Genomic DNA, 22,918 nt, shown 5'->3' with positions numbered 1-22,918 from the left:
GGAGGATAGGAGTATTTCTACTCCTAATACTGTGAGTAAACTTATTATCATTTAATTTATCTAAGGTAGTTTTTATGAAATTTTATAAATTTTATGAAAAATGGATTTAAAAAGGATAAATTTCGTGTTTTATAAATAAATGTGTTTTTATAAAATGGTTTTATAAATTGTTTGAAATTAATGATGAATGTTATTTTTTTTAAATAGAGTACATGGAGACTGTGGTTGTTAAGTATGAATTGTATTTTTAATTCAAATGGCTTATGATAGTGTGAGCATGCTTGGCTGGTTTATTGTATTGAAATTACATGAATTATGGTTTGCCGTGCAAATTAGTTATTATAAAAAAATTACCTTGTTATGTTGTTAAACTATTTTATGATTATGGTGGGGCTGACCTACACTACAGTGGCGAGTTTCCGTGGACCATCCTATTAGAGGGGCTCGGTAAACCCAGCTAATTTATTTTACCTCTGTGGGAGAGGCGCGTAGGATAACTTTTGTGGAGGGGTTTGAGTCCACTTCACGCTTTACCACCACGTGAAGATGAGATTCAGCCAACGCCAAGGGGCAACTGTTTTATATGAATAAGTAGTTTTAACAGCCTTGGCGGACTCGAGTGGATGTTTTGATGACGATCAAGTATCCTCGAGGATGAGTTTTGGCATGAGCCAAATTTTATGAGAAACATAAGCCTTGAAAATCATTTTAATTGAATTATAATTGTTTTCATGGGATGGAACAAATTTCTAAGTTATGAAATGCATATTGGGATAGGATATTTTATTGTCTCCATTTACTCGGCTTTAGATACTTTAGATTGTATCTGTTTACTCACTGGGATTACAAAATCTCACCCCTTCTTCCTATACATTTTTTAGGCTCAGGACAGTTTGTTGATAGTTGATTAAGACGAGAATTAATCTCGGAGTTGCATCCTAGAAAGTAAGGGTTCGTAGCCCTACATCTTCTTAGTCAATTGGGGACCCACGTGTCACTGTAAAAGTAATTTTATTCTTCAGTTATTTGATTTAAAGTATGTATTAATATATTTAGCTTTTATACCATATTTTTGGCGAGTTTCGGTATTTTCGAAGAAAAATAACGAAAATGCCCTTGTGAGCCATAAAGTAATATTTTATTGTTTTGATTTGGAAATGACTTATAATTTCTTGAAATGTGAGATTTAATAACTGTCGCTCACCGGGGAGATGCGGAAGCTGATGCTAAGCCTTGCGGGGTTTCGATCGGTATTCGGGGTAATGAGTGCCTATCAGGACATCGCGGCAGTTGTCACGGGCTCGATGGGAGTTCCGGGTCGTGACAGTTCTAATGGATGTTATTCTAGCTAATGGAGCATATGTATCAAAATAGTCTATGCCTTCCTTCTGTTTGAAACCTTTAACAACTAATCTTGCTTTAAAGGTTTGTACAGAACCATCGGTATTATATTTTCTTCTAAACACCCATTTACATCCAATTAGTTTAGAACCTGAAGGTAAATTAACTAAGACCCATGTATTATTAGACATTATTTAGTCCATTTCATCATTTACAGCTTCTTTCCAAAAAGCTGCATCTCTTGAAGACATTGCTTCATTGAAAGTTCTGGGGTCTGTATCTACACTTAGTAGAAGTGGTGTTTTATTTATTATTTTGGTTCTATCTCCTTCAACTAGAAAATAATTAATCTGGAGAAACATAATCAGAATCTAAATGTTTCTCTTTTCTCAATCTTTGACTTCTTCTTAACTCAATACATTCATTAATTTCTTTTCTTTTTTCACCAACTATTAGAGCCATTTCAACTTGCTTTTCTTTTTCAAAATTAATAGAATTAAAAACAAATTTATTTTCAAAGAAATCAACATGTATAGATTCAACTATAACATTAGAATTTAAATCCAATAATCTATATACTTTTGAATTTTGTGCATAACCAACAAAAATACATTTAATACCTTTAGGTCCTAATTTCGTCATATGAGGATTCGTGACTTTATAATAAGCTATACACCCTAACACTTTAAAATAATTCAAATTTAGTTTTCTGTCATTATTCCATAATTCATATGGTGTCATAAGTAATTTCTTTAAAGGAACTCTATTACTTATATGACATGCTGTTAAAAGTGCTTTTCTCCAAAGATTAAAAGTAGCCTTGGCATTTAACAACATACTATTTACCATATCTACTAATGTTCTATTTTTTCTTTCAACTAATCCATTATGTTAGGGTGCATAAGGATCTATTTTTTTTATGAATTATTCCATTCTCTTTACAAAATAGAGAAAACAAGTCTAGAGAATATTCTCCTCCTTTATCACTTCAAAGAATTTTAATCTTCTTTTCTTTTTTATTTTCAACATTAATTTTAAATTCTTTGAATTTATCAAATGCTTCATCTTTTGTTTTCATTAAATAAACAAAAGTGAAGCAAGAATAATCATCAATAAATGTTATAAAATACCTTTTCCCTCCCCTTATTGGTAAACCATTTAGTTCACAAATATCAAAATGTATAAGTTCTAATAATTCTGATTTTCTTTCAACTTTTGGAAAAGGTTTCTTAGTCATTTTTGTCTCAACACAAATTTCACATTTTTCAAAACTATCTTTTTGACATGAAATATAATCATGTTTTGACATAAATTTTAAAGACTGAAAATTTAAATGACCTAGTCTAGCATGCCATAAATTAGAAGAATGCTCAACATTATACACAAAAGAATTATTCACTTCATTGATACTGAGTTTGAACATTCCATCACAGGAATATCCTTTTCCAACAAATATAGCATTTCTTGATACTACAACCTTATCAAATTCTAGTACAATCTTAAAACCATTCTTACACAATAAATGTGCAGATACAAGATTTTTTTTTAATTTCAGGAATATGGAATACGTTAGGTAAAGTTAATTTCTGCCCTGAGGTAAATTTTAACTCAACCATTCCTTTACCAAGCACCTTAGCAAGATTATGATTCCTCATTAGAATTTCTTGCGGTCTCTTGAGTTCTTCATAACTCTTGAACTGCCTTTTGACATTGCAAACATGAATAGTAAAACCAGAATCTAACCACCATTCTGAATGTTTTGTTATAGTAGCCATATTTACTATGGTAACCATTCCAATATGTATTTCAGTCACCATCACAACAACCTTTTTAACATCATGTTCAACAAGGTTTACCTTGTTTCCAGAACTAGAAGCAGCAATCTTGTTTTCAAGATTTCCAGAATTTCTGAACTTGCACTCCTTGATAAAATGTCCTTTTTTTTCACAATAATAACACATTTTATCACTTTTATATTTCTTGAAGTCTGTTTTCTGGATTCTATTTCTTTTTAATTTTCCAGAATACTTTTCTTTTTCACTGACAAAATTTATATTTAACCTAAGAATGAGTGCATCTCTAGCATGATTTTCTACCTCAATATGCAAACGAGTTTGAAACTCTTCAATAGTAAAACTTTTCAGAGAGTGCAAAATTTTCTTTTTATATCCATTCCAAGAAGGTGGAAGTTTGGATAAAATTACTCCTACTTGAAGTGAGTCAGGAATTTTGATTTCCAGTTCGTTTAATTTAGAGGCTGGAATTCGTAACTCATGTACTTGGTCCATAATTGGTTTGGTATCCGTCATGGTAAACTCAAAGTATCTCAATGCAAGAATTTATCCGTACCTTTCTTCTCCTTTTTGTACATTACTCAAGTGCAGTCCAGATTTCTTTTGCTGAAGTCTTATGTCTGAAGAGATCATACAAACGATCAGTGAGAGAATTAAGAATGTATCCACGACATATAAACTCATCATGTTTTTGTTTCTCCATGTTAATATTAGTAGTGGTTGCGGCAGCAGTTGTTGTTGCAACGATATTTTTAGAAGATGTTGCTTCTATTGATGTGATTTCTTTTGGATTTGATGGTTGATCCGTCTCAAGAACATAATAAATTTTAATGTGGTTAATAAGAATACCATCTTATCCCTCTATCTAGTGAAATTCGTTCCGTCGAATCTATCGAGTTTGATCACTTCCTGATTTTAGAAGTGAACCTTCACACTTGAATCCAACTCAGTCTTCATCATGAAATAATTACGAAAAAGGTTGAAAAAAAAAGTACCTTAAGATTGTTATAAATTTTGAGAAGAAGAAGAATATTTTGAGAAGAAGGAAGAATATGACGTTGAGGGCGTGAATTAACACTTTCCTTAAGATATTTTTTCAACCTCCAAGATACAAGAAAGTCCTTAACACACTTATTAGAATTGTGAAATTGACAGAATAAGAACATTGTTTATATAATAAACCAACCTATATGTCTTTCAATGAAAAGACTTGTAACCTTTAATAATATGACTCTTCAAATAATATGAAAAGACTTGTTTCCTTTTATAATATAACTTTTTAAACAGTTGTTTCCTTTCACAATATAATTATTTAATAATTATATCTAATAACTTTTCAAAAGTTATATTTTAATGAGGTGATTATTTATAATTCTTTAGTCACAATTTTTCCCAACATTAACAAACTTTCTAACACAAAGTGTGGACGTCACCCAATTTGTAAGCAGCTTACAAAGATTATTGCTATTATATACATTTAACCAAACTCAACACGAAGCAAAATTAATTTCAGTTCACCCCTTTTGATTACTATCATTCTCATCTATAACTATATTTAAAGGAAGCCCCAAAGGGCTTCCTTGCTTGTCACTTGGCAATGTAAAGTATTGTTTTATGTCTCAGGAGGTTTTGCTTCCATCATGCATTGGTGATTTTTGTTACATCACCACTCAAACTTCAATTAATGATTTTTATTATCATTAATTTTGCTTTGGTTTTTTGTCTAAGTTGGCATGGTTCACGTGTTTTCCTCATACTCTTTATTTTAATTTTTAATTCATTCACCAGCAAACTTACCTTATTTTTTGTTTCTTTCTTTTCTTCTTTCTTTTTCTGTTTCATTCATTAGTATATTGAATCAGTTAAATTTTAAAATTATTTTTTTATTTGACTTCCGAGAAATGTAAAAAAATTATTTTAATGTATTTAGTATTATATTTTTATATTTTTATAATTTTGATGTTCCATAAATTTTAATGTCAAAATATAAAAGAAAATCATGAAAAATAATTTTAAATATTTAAAAAATAAAATAAACGTACTTATGCTATATTCCTAAAAGATATAAATAAAGAAAATGAAACGAAAAGAATATATTAGTTCACAAGATTCAATCTATTAATTACTGTATATGCTTTCTTTTCTTATTACTAATTGCACTATAGCACTTAATTTATAGTATAATTTTATTAATTGCAATTATATGTATAGTTAAGTAATTCAATAATTAACGTATATGCTTGACACTTGGCAATGTAAAGGAAGCCAAAGGAGTAAATCAACTAAAAAGCCCAAATCCAATAGCCAATTACTTTGTAAGAGGTTCAGTTATAAGTAAAATCATATTTATACTAGTTTAACTATTTGATAAGGCTAATTGCTCTATCAGTCTTATAAATTTTTTAAAATGAGTGTTTTCAAAGTTTTTTACTTTATTTAATAACTAAAAAATATATTTTCTCTTAAACACGCATAAAATTTGATATTATTGAAATACCCCATTTCAAGTATATCTTATCATCTAAAATTTTTTCTCTTAAACATTTATAAAATTTGATATTACTATAATACCCCATTTCAAGCCTACCTTAGCATCTAAAATTTATGACAAAAAGGTAAGAGAAAAAAGTTAAGAGAAAAATGAATAATAAAAAGAAGTATTATAATTTGTATAGATACACTCTTTTGTTTCATCATCAGCAAACAAGTACATAACTGATTATACAACCTCATATAGCTAAATCAACTTGACTATGAAAAAAAAAATAAAACACTTACATGCATTTTAGATCACTATATCAACTTGACTATGAAAAAAAAAAAAACACTTACGTGCATGTAGGCGCCTTATTTAAGCTAATAAATAATTTTATGTAAGCTTTTTACAACAAATTGGGTATTGAAAATTATCATTGATCAAAAAAGATTTGTTGTATTTAAAGGAAGTCCCAAAGGGTTTTTGACTTGACACTTGATAGGGTTCTTGGTTTGACACGTGGTTGTTGGAGGCATGGGCTTAAGGTCTAATGGAATTGGTTTGTAGTTGGGTTTTTGAAGTTTGGGTTGGGTTTGGATTACATTTATTTCTTGTCACGGTTGATGTTCTAAATTTTTTTGACTTTTTATATGAGTATTTATAAAAAATAATTTTTTTATTTCATTATTTATTACTCTCATATTATTTTTTAGTGTTAAATGTAATTAATGTAAAAGGTTGCATTTCAGCTAACTAAAGATGAGGTTTTGTGAGAGATTGACTTATTATATATTCTATTTTTCAAGAATTAAATGTAACTAATATAAAGTGGTGCATATCCACTAGCTAAAGATAAAGTCTTGAGAGATATTGAGTTATTACATATTTTATTGTAAGATTGAAGGTCTTATTTAAAGTTTTTGTTTCTGATGTCTTTTTGTATAGAAACACCATCACAAATACCACAATAATAGTTATAATAACAATAATTATATATTTTGTATATGTCAATGCACATCAATAATTAGATATAATTATTATTACCTATGTATTTCACAAAATATTCTTCATTCAATTGGAAAAAAAAAAAATTATCACTCCGAGCACGTCTCATGGGCAGCAGACTAATTTAAAGATAAAAGCAGGCTAGCTGGCCCTGGTTTAGAGGATACAATGCTCCGAGGCAGATCAATGTTGACTAACAATTCCCAATGAAGTTACCCCGTCACCCCTCTTCAGCCTTCCCCAGGGGTTGAAAGCTTCTTCTCAAATGGCACTCAATAGTGAGTTATCCAATAAAATCTCGAATCGGCACTCATAAAAAATTTTAATGGCCACCAACTTTAGCAACAATTCATCATACGATAGTGATTTTCCTTGAAACTGAAAGAAAAGGAGTAAAAGGATAAAAACAATCCGACATGATTCACGCTACTCTCACGCTCGATCATTCTGTACACTTAAAAAGAATGAAATTAGTACAAAAAGAACACGTAGGAATACTGATGACATTGCAAAAACTGGCACCAGGTAAACTGAATAAGCATTCTATGAACACTAATAAAAGTAGACTGGACACTTCATTTACTGCTCTGTCAACCCACGCAGCCAGGGCATGTGATTTTGCGGATATCTTACATAATGGCACTTTATGGACTATGCAAATTCCGTAGATGATCAACCACATCATAGGAAACACTAAGCCTTTGATAATCAGCCCGGTGAAGAAGATTTCCTTGAATTTGTGGGGAATCATTAGGCTTAGGGTCCTTCTTTTTCATTTTGGCTGAAGAGCAGTGGCGAACACGGATACGATGATTCCTCGTCTCCGTTGCATACCTGCCATGAACTTTAACAACCAATATAGCTTCCTTATCTCTGTTGTCTTCACACCACCAGTTTTGCGGAAAACCATCAACAAACTCTTCTTGGGTGTGGAAAGCCTCAATATGGACAGATACCTCTGCTACATGATCTGGTTTGATTATACCAGCGGCTGGAGTAACCTGCGCCAAACATGACCAAAGTGTAAAGAGCTTTAGCCCCAAAGAATTAACAAGCTGAATACACAAAATCCGGAATTTTTAGTTCATATATCTACAGAAGCCCATAAAGCTTGTAACCATGCCAGACCATATTTAATAAATCAAAATGGACAGGAATTTGGGTTTGTAAATGAAATTGATCCCCTAGACATGACATATTTCTTCTTTTTTTATTTTTATGAAGTTAAATGTACCAGTAGTAATTAAAATCATAATCAAGTATTACATCTCATATTAAAATCACTGAGTAGACAAACCAACCAACAAACTAGCATATAACTGGACAAATCCAATATAAATTTGAACCAAACCTACACATGGTGGGACTAGAATCTGGAACCTCAAAGTTCTAGAACTTCCGCCTTGCCACTTTAGACAAGGTCTCATTGATGACACGAAATATTTCTGAACTTCAAAATAAAAGTGAAGCACAATTATGGAAAAGCCTCTCCATTAAACAGAAATAAGTCAGCTGCCAAAGCCAACTACAAAATTTTGATGTCCCTAAACCAACTACTGAAGGGTTACAAGCTAGACGATAAAAGATAGCAACTGTGTGCATACCAGACATAAAAATTAAAATGAGAAAAAAAGAAGAAGCAAAAACTATCTAAAATATGTTCACAATCACACAAGAAGAAGCCTTTTTCCCCTGAGGTCGTCTAAAAAGACCAAATTAGGCCAGTATGCTCCAATGTAACACCATATCCTACAAATATATTTTAATTTTAATAATAATAAAAATTTGCTTTCTCCAATTCTTCTTTTTTTCAGATATGGAAAAAAAAAAGTTTAATGTCATAACTGAACTTCTCTAAAAACATTAAAAATTATGTGAACAGAAAACTAGAGTTAGTGAATCATGCCAAAATGAATTTGAAACTTAAAAAGTAGAGAAAAAAATGATAAACAAAATAAATGGATGTCAACATGAATGCGAAGCTAATTAAAGCATAATTAATATCTATGTGTCTTAAATCAACACAAAGCAGTGATTAAACCAAAAACAGCGAAGTTTTAGCTAAAACAATTCTATTTAGTTATTTGAAGTTTTCATTAAAAAGAAAGAAAATTATTTGAAGATGCATGCCAAACAATATTAGACTATAGATCCCCTGTTCAACAGCTCAAAAAATGCAAAAGTAATTATTTTTCAAAAACTCTATATTAGTCGATTTCAGGTGATACAGAGCAATTAAATCTAAGGTTAGATTTGTATTTAGCTCCAAACACAATCATTACATATTCCAAATCAAAGTTCCCTCAACTGATTCTCTTATTCAATAAAGAATTTCAAAGGCCCTAAAAAATGACCAGCACAAGTCAGTTCAGCCCTAGCATCATGGACCCAACACCAATTCTCACTCAAGTATGGCTAAAGTAGTTTTTCTTCAATTAGAGCACCCTGAACCCTACCTGCTAAATACGATAATCCACCTAAAGCTTAAAAAAAAAAAAAAAAAAACCTACCTGAAGCCACAGTGGAAAGCCAAAGGAACCTCTTGGATGATGATCTGATGCTTGTCCATCATCCTTGATTGTAGATTCACCTTGACAAACTATTTCAAACAATGCATTGCTTTCCACGCATTTATTTGTGATGCGCAAAATTGATGTGTCCTGGTTTTGGAGGATTATATTGTTAGTGCTCACAATAGTTTCTGGAATCTTGTATAATTCTTCGATCTTGCACCTAATTTCTTCATTTGATCTCATTACATCTCCAAATTCTTGTCTCCTTACTGACTCATCAATACGAGCAATTTCAACAGAAAATATGCAAATCACAGGCTTGTGATCACTGTCTGTCACATCCATGCAAGACTCATACCTATTTAAGAGGATATATCAGGATTCATTGAAGATAATTACAAAGATATAAAGATAGATTATAGCAGGAAAAAAAATTGCAGTCTGCCCTGAAAAAGCAAAAGCTTGAGTTCTTAATTAGGTATTATATTTCCAACATTTAATCAAATCCTCATTCATATTAGGAGAAAATTGCAACAGTAGTCTTTCCGTGGCCTTTTCACAATGTTTTATTCATCCACAACCTAAAAACCTAGATTTTTACATCCATCACCTTTTAAATTTGTTCCAAACCTGTCCGCCCATTAACAACCAGTCAGAATATGGTTGGAATTTTTTGTGACACTTAGGTGGGTATACATGTGGAAAATTCTGTCCATATTCTAAAGATTGTGTTGATGGAGAAATTGAGCTTTCTAGATCGTGGATGAAAATGAAGCATTATGAAAATGTCATGGACTGGTGGGGCAATTTACTATTTGTATTAGATATCTGGGTTAAACAACAATCAATGTCCAAAAATCTTTTTGACAAAGTTGATATGCATAGAAGACTGTTCTTGCATTGCCTTCACCAGAAAGGATCAAAACAGATTATGCGGCAAATTAGAGCGTGCAATTATTTTGAAGACATTAACTGATCCCTAAACATTTCCCAAAACAACAACCAATTAAAACTTACTGTGATACAGAAGAGACAACAGGACTATCTAAACTGCATTCAGATCCCAAAGTTCGTCGGCTATCACGATATAAAATTCTGTCACACCAGGCAGGAATGCGCTTCTTTTCACCAGAATCATAACCTGTAGGTATTTTTAGTCAATCAAACAAATTCCTAGAAAGATAATAATACCTGTCACTAACAAGAAACCTTTTCCTGAGCCCCTCATAATAGACCACTTAAAACTTCAACAAGTGAAATTGCTAAACCCCTTTATGAATTATAAAATGCACAGAAGTTGGATAGGTAACAAAAACACTTAGTGACTCATCAAATGCAGTTTAGAAACAAGCAACAGATACGGTAGATGAAGAATTCATAGTTAACAGTAAAATACCTGATAAACCAGCTATGTGCTTATCAAATTTGTACGTGGGAGCAAAAGTAATAACTGCTTCCCGCATTCCCTGGAAAACATTTCCAGCTTCCATCTCTGCTCGAAGTTGATCCCTTTCTCTAAGCCAATCAAAGCTTCTTTGAGAAATAAAATCCCTTGCTTCATCATATGATACACCATCAAGCCTATAATTAAAATCACCAAGAAATACAACCATGTCTGCCTCAGACAATTCAGGCATCGCTTCAACAGAGTGGGCACCCATAGCCTGTACAAGCATCAAATCTGTCTCACACACTAACTGGAAGGAATGAACCTTTCAAAAGGCAAACGAAACATAATGGTGGCTTCTATACATACATTAGCTCCACGAAGCATTTGAACAGCGGAAGAAGCACCAGCTGCAATAGAAAGGACCAATGGCAAGCTAGATCTATAAACAAGCCAAAATAAATACATTGAGCAGGCAAGGAAGCAAGGCAAGAACAGGTACAGCGCCATACCAGCAGCAGTATTGAAGACATTAGATGGTCGACTAAACGTCATTGTACGATAGACATGGTCAAAATCAGCATTGCGACGACCAACAGCTTCCAAATGTGCAGCAAAGTGACAATTAACAAAGCAAAATATCCTATCATACACTCTTAGTCTTAAACCAACAGCTCCCTGGGTGAACAACCAAAAGTACATCAGCGTTAAACAGAAAACAGTAAAGCATTAAAGTTATAATTTATAAGCAAACTTAAATTCACGAGCCAAAAACAATATTTTTTTGTTTTTTATAATTTTCTATGTAGCCAATCAGTCCTTTGTGAAAACTGAATATCCAAAGAGAAAGAAGTAAAGCATTTTTAATGATTCTCATCCATCAAGCTTATGAATTTAGAAACTACTTAAAGCAGCAAAAAGAAATAGCCAAAAACTTCTCACTAGGCAATTAAAATCTCTTGCCCACACCTTAATTTAAGAATTACTAGAATTGTACGAAGACACCACATTTCTCTTCCTTGATAACTGTAAATTTCTTGGTTTAATTTTGTGGGTAGAATTTTTTCCCTAAATTTTTGGTTGATATGTATAATATAGCATTTCTAATATAAAATAATATACTTGTGCATGAAGCATAAGATTAAGCTCATGTATTAATTATACTAAACTTTAATAATATCCAAGAACTATAGAACCAAATGGTTTATAATATGCCCATTTAATGATGAGCAATACCTTGTTACCAATCGCACGCCCAAAGCCACATGGCACTGCAGCTGCATCAATATCCCCAACATGCGGTTTAAGATTACCCTCAACCCTAAAATGCAAATTCAACCATTAGATATCGAAAAACCAGGTAACATGCACTAATAAGAACATGAAAGTAAAGATGAGTAAATGGCTAAGAAAAGAAAGAGATCAATAAAACAACTAAATTTGGCATATTATGGGAAAATTTCTTGTAAATATTGGAAATTTGTTACTATGTAATTTATTTCCTGTTTGTGGCTTAAATATTTAAAACTAAGCCTACTTTGTAAGTACATATGTTAGGAATAATCTAAGTACCCCTTAGAAGCCTAGTCTGTTAATTATATTTCAAAACAACTCCTCTTATGTACAATACATGCATGCACTTAAACAAGGCATTGAGGTCCTATGCATCCATTAAAACTGCAAAATCACTTTACCGATTTCACTTTCATCTTTTGGTTGAGATAGGAAATCAAATAACAGACAGCAATAATGAATTGAGCAAAATAAAAAAAGACAGCTATGATGAATGAATTTTCACAAAAACAGAATTACGTCAATTTAGCATAAAAGATACATTCTCGTTGTGATGAAATCAGCTAATTATTAATTCAAAAGTTAAATTATAGAAAAGAATGTATATGAATCAAAGTGATCTTTTCTTAGAATTTTCTCGAGGAAGAGTTCCTAATACAACCTTTTCTTACAACAGAAGAAAACAAGAATATAAAAGATGTTCTCATATTACAGTTTTATTTTACCGGTTTGCAGAAGGGCAAATAATCTAGTTTTAGAATAAATTTAATTACTATAGAGTTACTGATTTTTTGCATAGAAATCCTGACATGCCTTCCAGCCTTGCAAGAAAACAAGTGGAAAGAAAAGTAGTCCTATCTAACATAACTATTAAAAATAAGCAATATAATTCAAAACAAAAAAGAAGTTTAATCTTCAAAAAACAGGAGAAAAGAAAAAGATAACAGAAAATCATCCAAGTTCTTGTCATGATAGACACTTACCAAACAGCAATAAGCATGCTTGCCAACTGTCTAGATCCAACACGTTCATACATTTTCCTTTCATGCAACTTCTTTCCCATCATATCCTGTGATTTTCTTTCCATCATATCACGCAATGTTTCATCTATCAAATCCAACCACCACTGTCCAACAGCACTCCCGTCACGCCCTACCTATGATGAAAAGGAGAGGCAAGAAAGTGGGGATAAATAAAAAGGTTGAAAATTGTGGAAATCATATCAGCAACTTGTCAAATACAGCATAACAATTTGGCATTCATATTCAGCACGACGCTTAATAATTTCTGATTAAAAAAAAAGGTCCTCTTCATTCTTTTTCTATTTCCCCTTTCTCCTTGCCCTTAATTCCTTTTGGGAAAGGTCCAGTGCAAACACCAAGAGTGACCTAATTATAAATACAGATTAGTTAGATAAGGAAAATTGTTGCAGGCTTTGCAGGAAGGCAAATATTAAATCCACTTCATTCTAGCTGCCATTAAGGTAACGAGAGTTGTACATCCTTTTTCAGCTATGTTAATTTCTATCTCATTTCTAAAAATAGCCATTGGTTTCAGCATGAAAGTTATCACTTCACGATTGACCATCTCTCCAAGTGGCAAAGCAACTAAAGAAGAGAGAATTCCAAGAAAAAAATCCATGCTGGTCAAGTCTCTGTTCAGCACACTTCGTCACGTATTAAAGAATTACTATAGCTCGTATAGTGCATTGCTTCAGTGACTACCTTTCGCAAAGTGCATATCAGAATGTGGTCATAATTACCATAGCCACTGTCCATGCAAGCCCCATACAACATTTATTGTCTATCTATACCTCTTTCTTTCTACCAACTAAGTGGCAGATGAGAATCTAACTCAATGGTCAGAGTCTTTAAAGTTTAGAGGTTGTAATGTTCGATTTAGGAAGTAAAGCAAAATCTGTAACCTAGAAGCTTTCTGTAAGAAGCACAGGTTGCTTCGATTCTTTCTTTTTTCCATATTTCTTAATCCTCTTCCTTGGAATCTCTACTTTTTTAATTCAATTTGGTTGAATGCTTTGCTTGTATTAGAGAGAGACAATGATCAAACATCAAATTTGTCCCAAACCCTATACTTACAACTTAAGAATTTTTATAAAACAGACATGTATCTCTCCACTTGAATCGTTCACTTTAACACCAATATTAAAAACAGACACATACTCCACCTAACACAAGCTATAAGGTGCAGTTGGTCAATGCAACTATTAGTCTGACTAGAAAGTTGAGACACTAATACTTGCATGGTTCTATTATGAAACAACATCTACATAACATGCTTCTCCAACCCAAACAGATTACATGCAACAGAATATAGCTTTAGTAGAGTTCACAGGAGCAACTGAGGCATGTTCTTTGTTTCTGGAAGATTAAACTCAAAAATCATAATGCTAATGCTCACATTACATTAACAAGCATTGCAAGAAGTATGGTGAAGAAGATATCTTACAGTTTCTCTCACTGCAGACATTGCGAGAAAACCTGCACCCATTTCAACTTCCTGCAACCCAATAACAATAATTCCCACATCTGAAACAGCAGAATGTAGCCAAGTTTCAAGTGAGCCCATAGATGCTCGCCCTTGCCCGACATTCCAGGTACCAGTTAATATTGTTAAATTTTCAATCCTTGTATATAGAAACCCTTTTGCAGTCAATTCTGAACGCAATATGCTGTCAAGAGGTCCAGGAGATGTGATATTCCATCCACGTATACCACCATGCTTAGCCAGGGTATAAATATAACCAGCTCCAATGGCCATTTGCAGTACAGAATTACTATGAGCAACCCATCGTCCAAGCCTATTACCCTCAAGGTCTAGAACCTGGACAGTACCACTTGCATAACCTGCCCATAACTGTGATCCAAAGCTACATAAGCATAGAACAGCAGAAGGATGATGCTGAAAATCTTGTATACGATTTCCATTTCCATCCCACTGGATAAGTAAGCCATTTGCACACCCAACCCAGATCATTCCATCAATAGCAATAGTGAGTGCCTCAATTCTCCGACTATCATCAACAAAGCCCCCCTTTGCTGCAACACGACGAACAGCATCAGCTGCTCCCATGATGGCATTACGTGACTGCTGAAAGAAACCAAAGGAACTCTGGGTTTTCTCCTTCTTTGAACTGGTAACAATCTTCATCTTAATTTCATCTTCCATAGCAAAATCTGGAACTAAGGACAACTCCACTCTATTTTCAATTTGACCATCAATGTTGACAACTTTGAGTAATTCCCTTGTACGAGCATCCCTGTCATTTTACAATACTAAGAGTAACCCAACAAAAGAATCGAAAAAGAAACAAGAAGAACAACAAACATCTTTACAATAGAAACGTAAGATCACATAATTTAAATGCAAATTGGGGCCAAAATAATATAATAAAAGTTGCAAGAAATTCTAACTGTACATAAAGTTGAATTACTCCACATCCTTGTTTGTCACCAAAACTACAAACATTTCAAAATAAACAAAAATGTTGTAACAATCTAGAGATTATTCTATCCTAGAAAAAAGTGCACTATACAGCCAATATCTGAAGCAGAAACTGGATTGTATTCCTCATAGTTTCAAAAAGCATCACAAATTTGGACAGAAACCTCTAACAAGTTTTAACAATTTTACATGTACTTTCAATGTCATATTCAACAGAAATGATACAAGTATCTCCTTTAGCACAGAGAGCTATTAATGAGAATATGATATATGCTCCATTTCTGTCATAGTTTTGACTTTTGACTTGATTGTAAATCTTAAATAGTAAGGCTCTTTGTCCTTGGAATGTGGCATCTTCTTCTAACACTGTTAAGTGGTAAGGGAATGATCAAAACTAACAAGCTAAAGAGTGCAGACAGGAAGCATTGTTCTAGCACGAGCTACAAGATCATCATAATTGATCCAGACTATCAGGAAAGAGAGTAGACCTGGAATGTCTATATAGCTTATTATTTATCAAAAGAAGAACCAAATACATAGCAACAATCTATCAATAGAAAAACAGAACTTTCTCACTGTTCAAAGCTTTCATGTTCTAAACATACCACAACGCAAATGATAGATAACCAGCACTCCATACTTTAGCTCTAATATTATCAGAAAGAAGGCACTTAATATCTGAATTTAATATAGAACTGAAGCCATTTACAGCAACTTGGCTCCTAAGGTCAACAAATGATCTCTCCATTAACAAAGAAGCCATGTGCCTTTCCTCCATTGTTAGAGAGAGAGCATTGTCTATAGCTTCCCATGGCCAAATCCTGATATTACCACCTTCTGAACCAGACCACACGTCCCCTGGATCCAAGATTAAAAAAGTGAGGGGCAACAAAATTTACAGCAAATAAGATAACTTGAAAGAGATCACCATTCTTTGACACTAGATGTAGGCAAGCAATTATAAGTGACAAGTTTGGTTAGGGATGAAGAAATCGTTCTTGAAGAGACATGTTGCTCTTCTTGGCGCCTATTTACTTGGGAGAAATCATTTTTAAACAATTTGAGGAGGTTCAATCATCTGAAGTGAATTTCCAGATCCATGGATTTATCAACATCAAATTTTTTATATTAAAGGGAAAAAAAAGAAACACTCTTCCTGTCAATTATGTGAGGTATGGTTAGGAAAAGTATAAAATGTCTTCCGGTTGTACATATTGTTTTCTACCAGATATCAAGAATTACTTGTACTAGATTTCAAAAATGTAACTGCAACGGAGACTATTTGCCTTTGCTCCTTTACTTTTTTTCAACTTAAAATAGAATAGGCAAGATGATAGACAAGGTGATGAATAAAACTTGTAAATTTAAAAAGATGCTAATCTATTCTTAATCAACCGCCCATCAAAGTATTAATTAAGTACAGCATAGAAGTTCAATTTAGACTTTTTATGTTTTCCCCATCTTTCTTGTAAATATTAGTGCGTCGCATAGAGGCAGCGGCAGCAAGAACAGGATCCACATTAATATTAAAAGGTGCGTTTGGAATCCAAAAACACAATTGTAGTCGTTAAGAAATGTAGAGAAAGAAAAGGGGTGACAAACCGTAACAAGTGAAAATAATGGAAAGCACAGGCCCACGATGAGCCTGCCCAGACAACCATTCCTTAAACCCACCACTCTCACAATCCATCTTCCAGCCTCTGATCCTTCCATCCCTATGCCCACTCCAAACCAATCCATTTCCCTCATCCCCCACCATACACGTCACAGCCGCATTCCCATTCGATGATAACGCCGGTGACTCCCTAAACGGCGCCGCATCCTCCTCCTCCCCTTCCTCGTACAAATCTTTAAATTCCCAAACCCTAACCGCCCCGCTCTCGCTGCCCGCCCAGAGCTGCCGGTCGGTAGTGGCGATCGTTTTCAAAAAGCGGCCGAACTGGGTCTCCCTGAGCGGGTGTGGTCGAAGCTCGAGGTGGGGAGGGCGATTAGGGTGGAGGGCTCTGCGATCGGGCAGCGTGAAAATGCCCTGGCCACCGCCTTTGGCGACAAACTCGGGAAGGAAGGCGTTGGGACTAGAGGAGTGTTGCGGTAGAAGGTTGCGGTCAAGGAATTGAATCATGTAGTCGAGGCGTCGGTTGGTGGAGTGGAGGGAAGGGTAGGAAGGCTGCGAATCATCGTCCGACGAAGAGGCGTAACGGTCGAAGATTCTGGGACTGGGAGAGGGAATGTCATCGTTGGCGTCCATGCTGGAATCCAGCTTAGTGTGGAGAATAGAGAATGAATGAGGAGGAAATTTGACTTTGCAATACTCTTATCGGTTAGTTAGTTGGTTATGCAGGCATTTTCTTTTCTATTTGTCTGAAACCACGGACCCTTGAAGTACTGTAACTAGTAATAAAGTTGACTTTACACCGTAACGCATTTTCTCTTTACGCTCGCTTCTTTACTTCACGGATCACCTACTTCTATTTCTTCCTTAATTAAAACATTTTTACGGTGAATAAATTAGATACATTTTAAATTTACAAAAATATTTTCACTATTTTATTAAGGCGGTCTAATTCTTTTAGGAATAAATCTTAACCATAAAATTTTAATTGAGAAAAGAATTACAAAATAACATGTGAAAAGTTAAAATTACAATTGGTGTACTTTAAATTAAAAAAATTAATATTTTATATTTTTTAAATAGTAATTCTTTTAATAATTTTATAATTTTAATATATATATATATATGTGTGTGTGAACGTGACATTGTTAGATTTACTCTAATAAGTAGATCTATCTATGGGCTCCACCATTTATCGAACCAACGAGCCTGATCTAACTAGAGCGGAACCTTGGACAAGCTTTTTAGGCTGGACCACAATCTAACTGGACTCATGATATTATTATATTAATAAATTATTATTTTTAGTAAAATTCTATAATATAAAAATAATAAAATATTAATATAAAAATATTTTTAAATATTTTTCTAATGAATCCAAATGTACGGGTCAAGTTTGAAGTCAAATCTACCTTTGCCAAATGTCAACGAAGCCTGCCTCTACATGCCTCAAGTAATTGGCTTATGGATTCACTCTTTATTTTAACTTAATGCTATTGTACTAAATAAACATGTATTAATAATTACATAAACTTGCTTGTAAAATTTTAAAAACTCAATCACTCTTGTATAAGATTATAAACTTTAAAAAAAAAATTCTATTACAATTAACTATAAATCTTTCTCTAAATCATGCATTTTTGAACAACCAATCATGAAATCACAATATAAAACATACTTTAAACATCAATAAATATTAGACTTGACAACTTGTGTTTCCATGTTTTAATCGTGTTGTGTCAATATAGGGTATTAGCAATTATCACTACAACATAAATGGGTTCTAATGACACAATTTTAGCTGCATTGTCACTTTTGCATCTAAAGAATTTATGACAGTACTTGGATTTTAAGATTTAGATACAATTTTTATTTTGCAATCCACAAAAAATCCAAACCTTTTATATTTCTTTGTTTTAGCTAAAACATAGCACTATCATGTTTGTCTTACAGTTTCTCTTTCTCTCAAAATTTGAAATTCCCTAAAATGTAGCAAAAAAGATGTTGAGACGAAACCATTCAATATTCAAATCTCAAAAAGCTCCAATTCCTTTTAAACCCTGACCCCAAATTCTTTGGTTGTTTGTCTTCCCCATAATTAGAACCCCAATCCTAATTCCTTCAAAAATTCCTCTTTTGTAGAGCAAGATTTAAGGTTCGATGAAAATCAAAGGTTTATTCTTCAAGAAATTTTCTTAAGTCTTTGGCTTTCCACCAACCTTTGCAATTTAAACTCTGTTTCTCAAATTTGGTGGCATTAATAAAGAGGTTCTTAGATGACAATCAGAGCTTGTGGCAGATATTAAGTAGGCTAGCACTTAACTAAAGATCCTTAGGACTTTATTTGGCTTGTAATGTGTGGTTAGGGTCAAGGTAAAATGTGAGACAATATGTAGCTCAAATCACCCTAAGCACATAATTGTTCTAAAACCTATATAACCTTATTTTTCTTCACTGAGTACACCTTTTTGTTTTCCTTTCACTTTTCATTCATCCAACATTTTTTTATTCTTAATTCAACACCCCCAAACTTGTTTCTTTTATTATTAGTGGAATGACTACTTCACAAAAATTTTACATTTTTCTCTACACTTCATCTTTTCCACTTTTTCATCAAATCACTCAATATATATTCCTTAAAACAATATATATCCTTAAGAGGGAAGGTTATCAAATTGGAAAATTTTTCGAAGGCTAAGCTAATTTATTCATGTGTTTAATCAAAGAAAAGGACAATTTAAGCTCAAAGTGATTTACTAGGGATAAAAATGTAATTAGGTTAGCTTGAAAGGCTCAACTAGTCGAAGGATGGCCTAAGTCATCTCTCTAACTAAGTATAGCCTATGAGTTCACCTCAAGGAAGAGTCAAACAAATTCTAAAACTCTTAACATGGTTTGAAAATTTACATTTACTTAATCTTTCTCTAAAGGTACATAATGCTTCAATACAAGAGATGTAGTGCTCAATTATGGAAATCTCATCCTATCATGATTCTAACATAAGAATTCACATAACACTCAAACAATATTCATATTTACTATGAGTAAAAGATTAACAAGATAATTGATTATCATCATTAGATAGGTGAATCAAATAAATTGGCGCAACTAATTCTAATTCAAAATCTTAAAATATGCATAAAATTAAATGAAAAAAACTTAACTAAAATTAAGTCTAAATGCAAAACGAAACAAATAAAGCTTAAAACTAAAAGGTTCCCCCTTTCCCCCAACTTAAAGCTAGCATTGTCCCCAATGTTACTAAAAGTAAAGAAGAGAATACTCCCTTTAGTTCGCTCTTCCTCCTCATCAAACTCAACAATGTTAGGATCTTCTAGCATTGTTGGAAAACTGGACATGTCCATCCCTATATGGTGTGCGCGGGCCTAGAACATATGCTCCATCACTCTTATACACTCTGCTTGATGTGCCATGCGATATTCTAGACACTTCATTCTTTGTGGGATGGTGAAATTTGTCTAACCCGGTGGAGGTTTTAATATAGAGATGAACTCCCACCAGCAGCAAAATGTTGCGAAGCTTGGACTTGTGAATAATGCCAACATTTAAAGGAACTCGCGGATGCAAAAGCTCCTCATTGCTAATCCATTGCACACTGGTTTGCTTGCATAGTGCGATGATGAGCGACGGGTACCACAAGTCATCTCTAACTAAACGAGCAGTAGAAACAATGTTATTGAAAATCAATTGACCAATATTAATGGATTTACCTAAGATAATGGCATAGAGTAGCACTGCTCTATCCTTAGTGATGTTGTTGAGGTGCTTAACTAAAGCATTTTGGCTGCCAAGAAATGATACCAAACCTTATAGTTATTTTTCATAGCACTCACCTTGAATGACATTGGAACCCCTTTTGACGTTTTCCATGCAGTACCCAAGTTACACAACAAATTGATGACCTCATCTAAGTCGACATTTCCATTCAGAATATTGGCTATACTCATCAATCTCAACATCTGAGATGTTATAGAATTGGTGATAGTATGGCTATCAAAAAGCATTTTATAACCCGTATAAAAAGCAACTCTATTTTTGTGCTCGTATGCATTGGCATAAAATTCACGCATAACTGGCATCATTACTGCCTTTAGTTGAGCACAAAAATGTTCTCAATTTTGCCTTTCAATTATGTTCAAAATATGCTTGTAATGGACGAATAGTACACTAATACCTTTCTCTGACATTGAGGATTTTTGTAGCAATGACTATGTGTGGCATACCGATGCCTTAGCTTATACAAATTTGGACCTATCAAACCCACTGCTACCATTAACCCTAGGCCTTTTAGGTGCCATAATATTTTGATTCAAAATTCAAAAGCAAACCACAAAAAATATTCTATGCACATAAAAATTCACTAAAAATCTCCTTTAATATCACACTATATTCAATTCTCTCTACAAACTAACATGCAAATGTGAATTTCATAAAAAATAACCCAGTCAATATCCTCTAATATCAAGTGCAGAAATTTTTGACACTATGCACTTGTCTTGACTATCCAATTCTCAAAATTCACCAATTCAACTCATCAAATCGTCAAGCACAATAACTTATAATCTAAAATTATCAAAAGCCCATCAATAATCACTAAAAAAACTCTTCTATACTAGCCAATCTCCACCAAAATAAAGATCCTTCAAGAACTTGGTACTTATTAAAAAAAATTCTGCACTTTTGTTGCTTGTTGATGGAAGAATGTTGCTCAAGCTCCTTAAATCCTGTGTTTTTGTGCAAGAAGATGGAAATTTTTTGAAATTTTGGCGAATGGGCGAGAGAAATTTCAGCCTTTGGTAGAGAGAAAGTGAAAAAAAAAATTGGAAGTTAGGGTTTAAAATGAAGAAAAAAAGAGTGGAGGGGTTTAAATAAGTGGGAGAACACCGTCCTAATGCCGTGACGTTGGCCCTCTAGTGCCATGGTGTCAAGGTCTCAAGTTTTAACCTTTTTTTTTTCATTAATGTTGCGGCGTTGATGGTCTGGCACCATAGCCCAACCTTGTTGGAAAGTTGGTAGCATCCCTAGCACTAAGGCGTTGGGTGACTGGCGCTGCGACACCAACGATGCTACCCCTCCCCCTTCCTTTTTTTTTTTGAATAAACATATAACCTGCAAAAAGAAAACCAAAAAAATAGTAATCAAAAATCAAAATTTTAAACGTAAAAGTTCAAAATTTAACTAAAATAGACTTAAGAAAGAAAAACTTGAGTTGCCTCCCAAGCAACGCTATCTTTATAGTCTCTAACTAGACTCTCTCTATAACTCAACTGTGGTTGGAAAGAATAATGGAGGAGTGTTGATGATCAATGTCACCTCCCCAATAATGCTTTAATTACTACCCTGTCACCTTAAACGACTTGTTAGTTGAACCATCAACAAGTTCCACTGCCCCATGTGGAAACACTCTTGACATAAGAAATGGTCTCGATGTCAATTAAAATTCTACCTACGTAAGTATACATATCAAACAAATAGTATATAGATAAATAGTGTCACGACCCGGCACTCCCTTCGAGCCCATGACAACCATTGCGAAGTCTCGATAGACATTCATTACCTAGAATGTCAATCGAAACCTCGCAAGGCTCTTGCATCAGTTTTCCACTTTCCCTGTGAGCAATAGTTACTAAATATCGAGTTTTAAGAGAATATAAACTATTTTAGATCAAAAACAATCAAAAAAATTTTTTTGCCACACAGGGGTATTTTGGTCATTTTTACCCTAAAATTTTGAAACTTGAAAAAAGTACAACATATGGTAGAAAGATATCCATTTTCGATCAAAAATAAATTTTGTAATCTAAATCATCCATTTAGAGTGAAAAGTTGGCTAATTAGACTAAATAAAAATATTCGATAATATATTCCATTTTCTTATAAAACAATTTTTATAGAACTATGCATAAATAATTTTTATAGTGTAAGAACAAAATAAATTCATACACATAGTGATACAGTAAACCAGGTATTCAAAATTATCCTACAGTGGCATATGGACCCCGAGATAATCAAAAG

The 22,918-nt window shown here is 33.3% G+C and overlaps 1 protein-coding gene across 2 annotated transcripts; it reads right to left on the bottom strand.

Moving 5' to 3' along the window:
* On the bottom strand, window positions 6,934–17,658 carry LOC18598716 (type II inositol polyphosphate 5-phosphatase 15). Of its 2 annotated transcripts, XM_007028365.2 has the most exons (11): window positions 16,873–17,657; window positions 15,876–16,128; window positions 14,275–15,085; window positions 12,792–12,964; window positions 11,752–11,836; window positions 11,028–11,193; window positions 10,885–10,925; window positions 10,525–10,792; window positions 10,146–10,269; window positions 9,126–9,486; window positions 6,934–7,616 (listed from the first exon to the last, which is right to left on the bottom strand). In XM_007028365.2, the coding sequence occupies exons 1-11, from the start codon at window positions 17,516–17,518 to the stop codon at window positions 7,260–7,262; spliced, it is 3,285 nt and encodes a 1,094-aa protein (XP_007028427.2). In that variant the 5' UTR covers window positions 17,519–17,657; the 3' UTR covers window positions 6,934–7,259. The 2 variants fall into 2 exon arrangements, with proteins under 2 accessions (XP_007028427.2, XP_017977286.1); XM_018121797.1 differs by having other exon boundaries at window positions 10,885–11,193; window positions 16,873–17,658.

This window comes from Theobroma cacao, chromosome 5, assembly GCF_000208745.1.
Source record: "Theobroma cacao cultivar B97-61/B2 chromosome 5, Criollo_cocoa_genome_V2, whole genome shotgun sequence".
NCBI lineage: Eukaryota > Viridiplantae > Streptophyta > Magnoliopsida > Malvales > Malvaceae > Theobroma > Theobroma cacao.
This window is presented reverse-complemented; position numbering and strand designations above follow the sequence as displayed.

What these genes read in the sequence shown, in the direction of transcription:
- LOC18598716 (XM_018121797.1), bottom strand. Translation starts at nt 17,518, where the DNA reads ATGGACGCCAACGATGACATTCCCTCTCCCAGTCCCAGAATCTTCGAC. An exon ending in CATTATTTTCACTTGTTACG is followed by an intron (nt 16,129 to 16,872) that starts GTTTGTCACCCC and finishes TCTTGGATCCAG; the next exon opens with GGGACGTGTGGTCTGGTTCA. An exon ending in GCACATAGCTGGTTTATCAG is followed by an intron (nt 10,270 to 10,524) that starts GTATTTTACTGT and finishes AAATACCTACAG; the next exon opens with GTTATGATTCTGGTGAAAAG.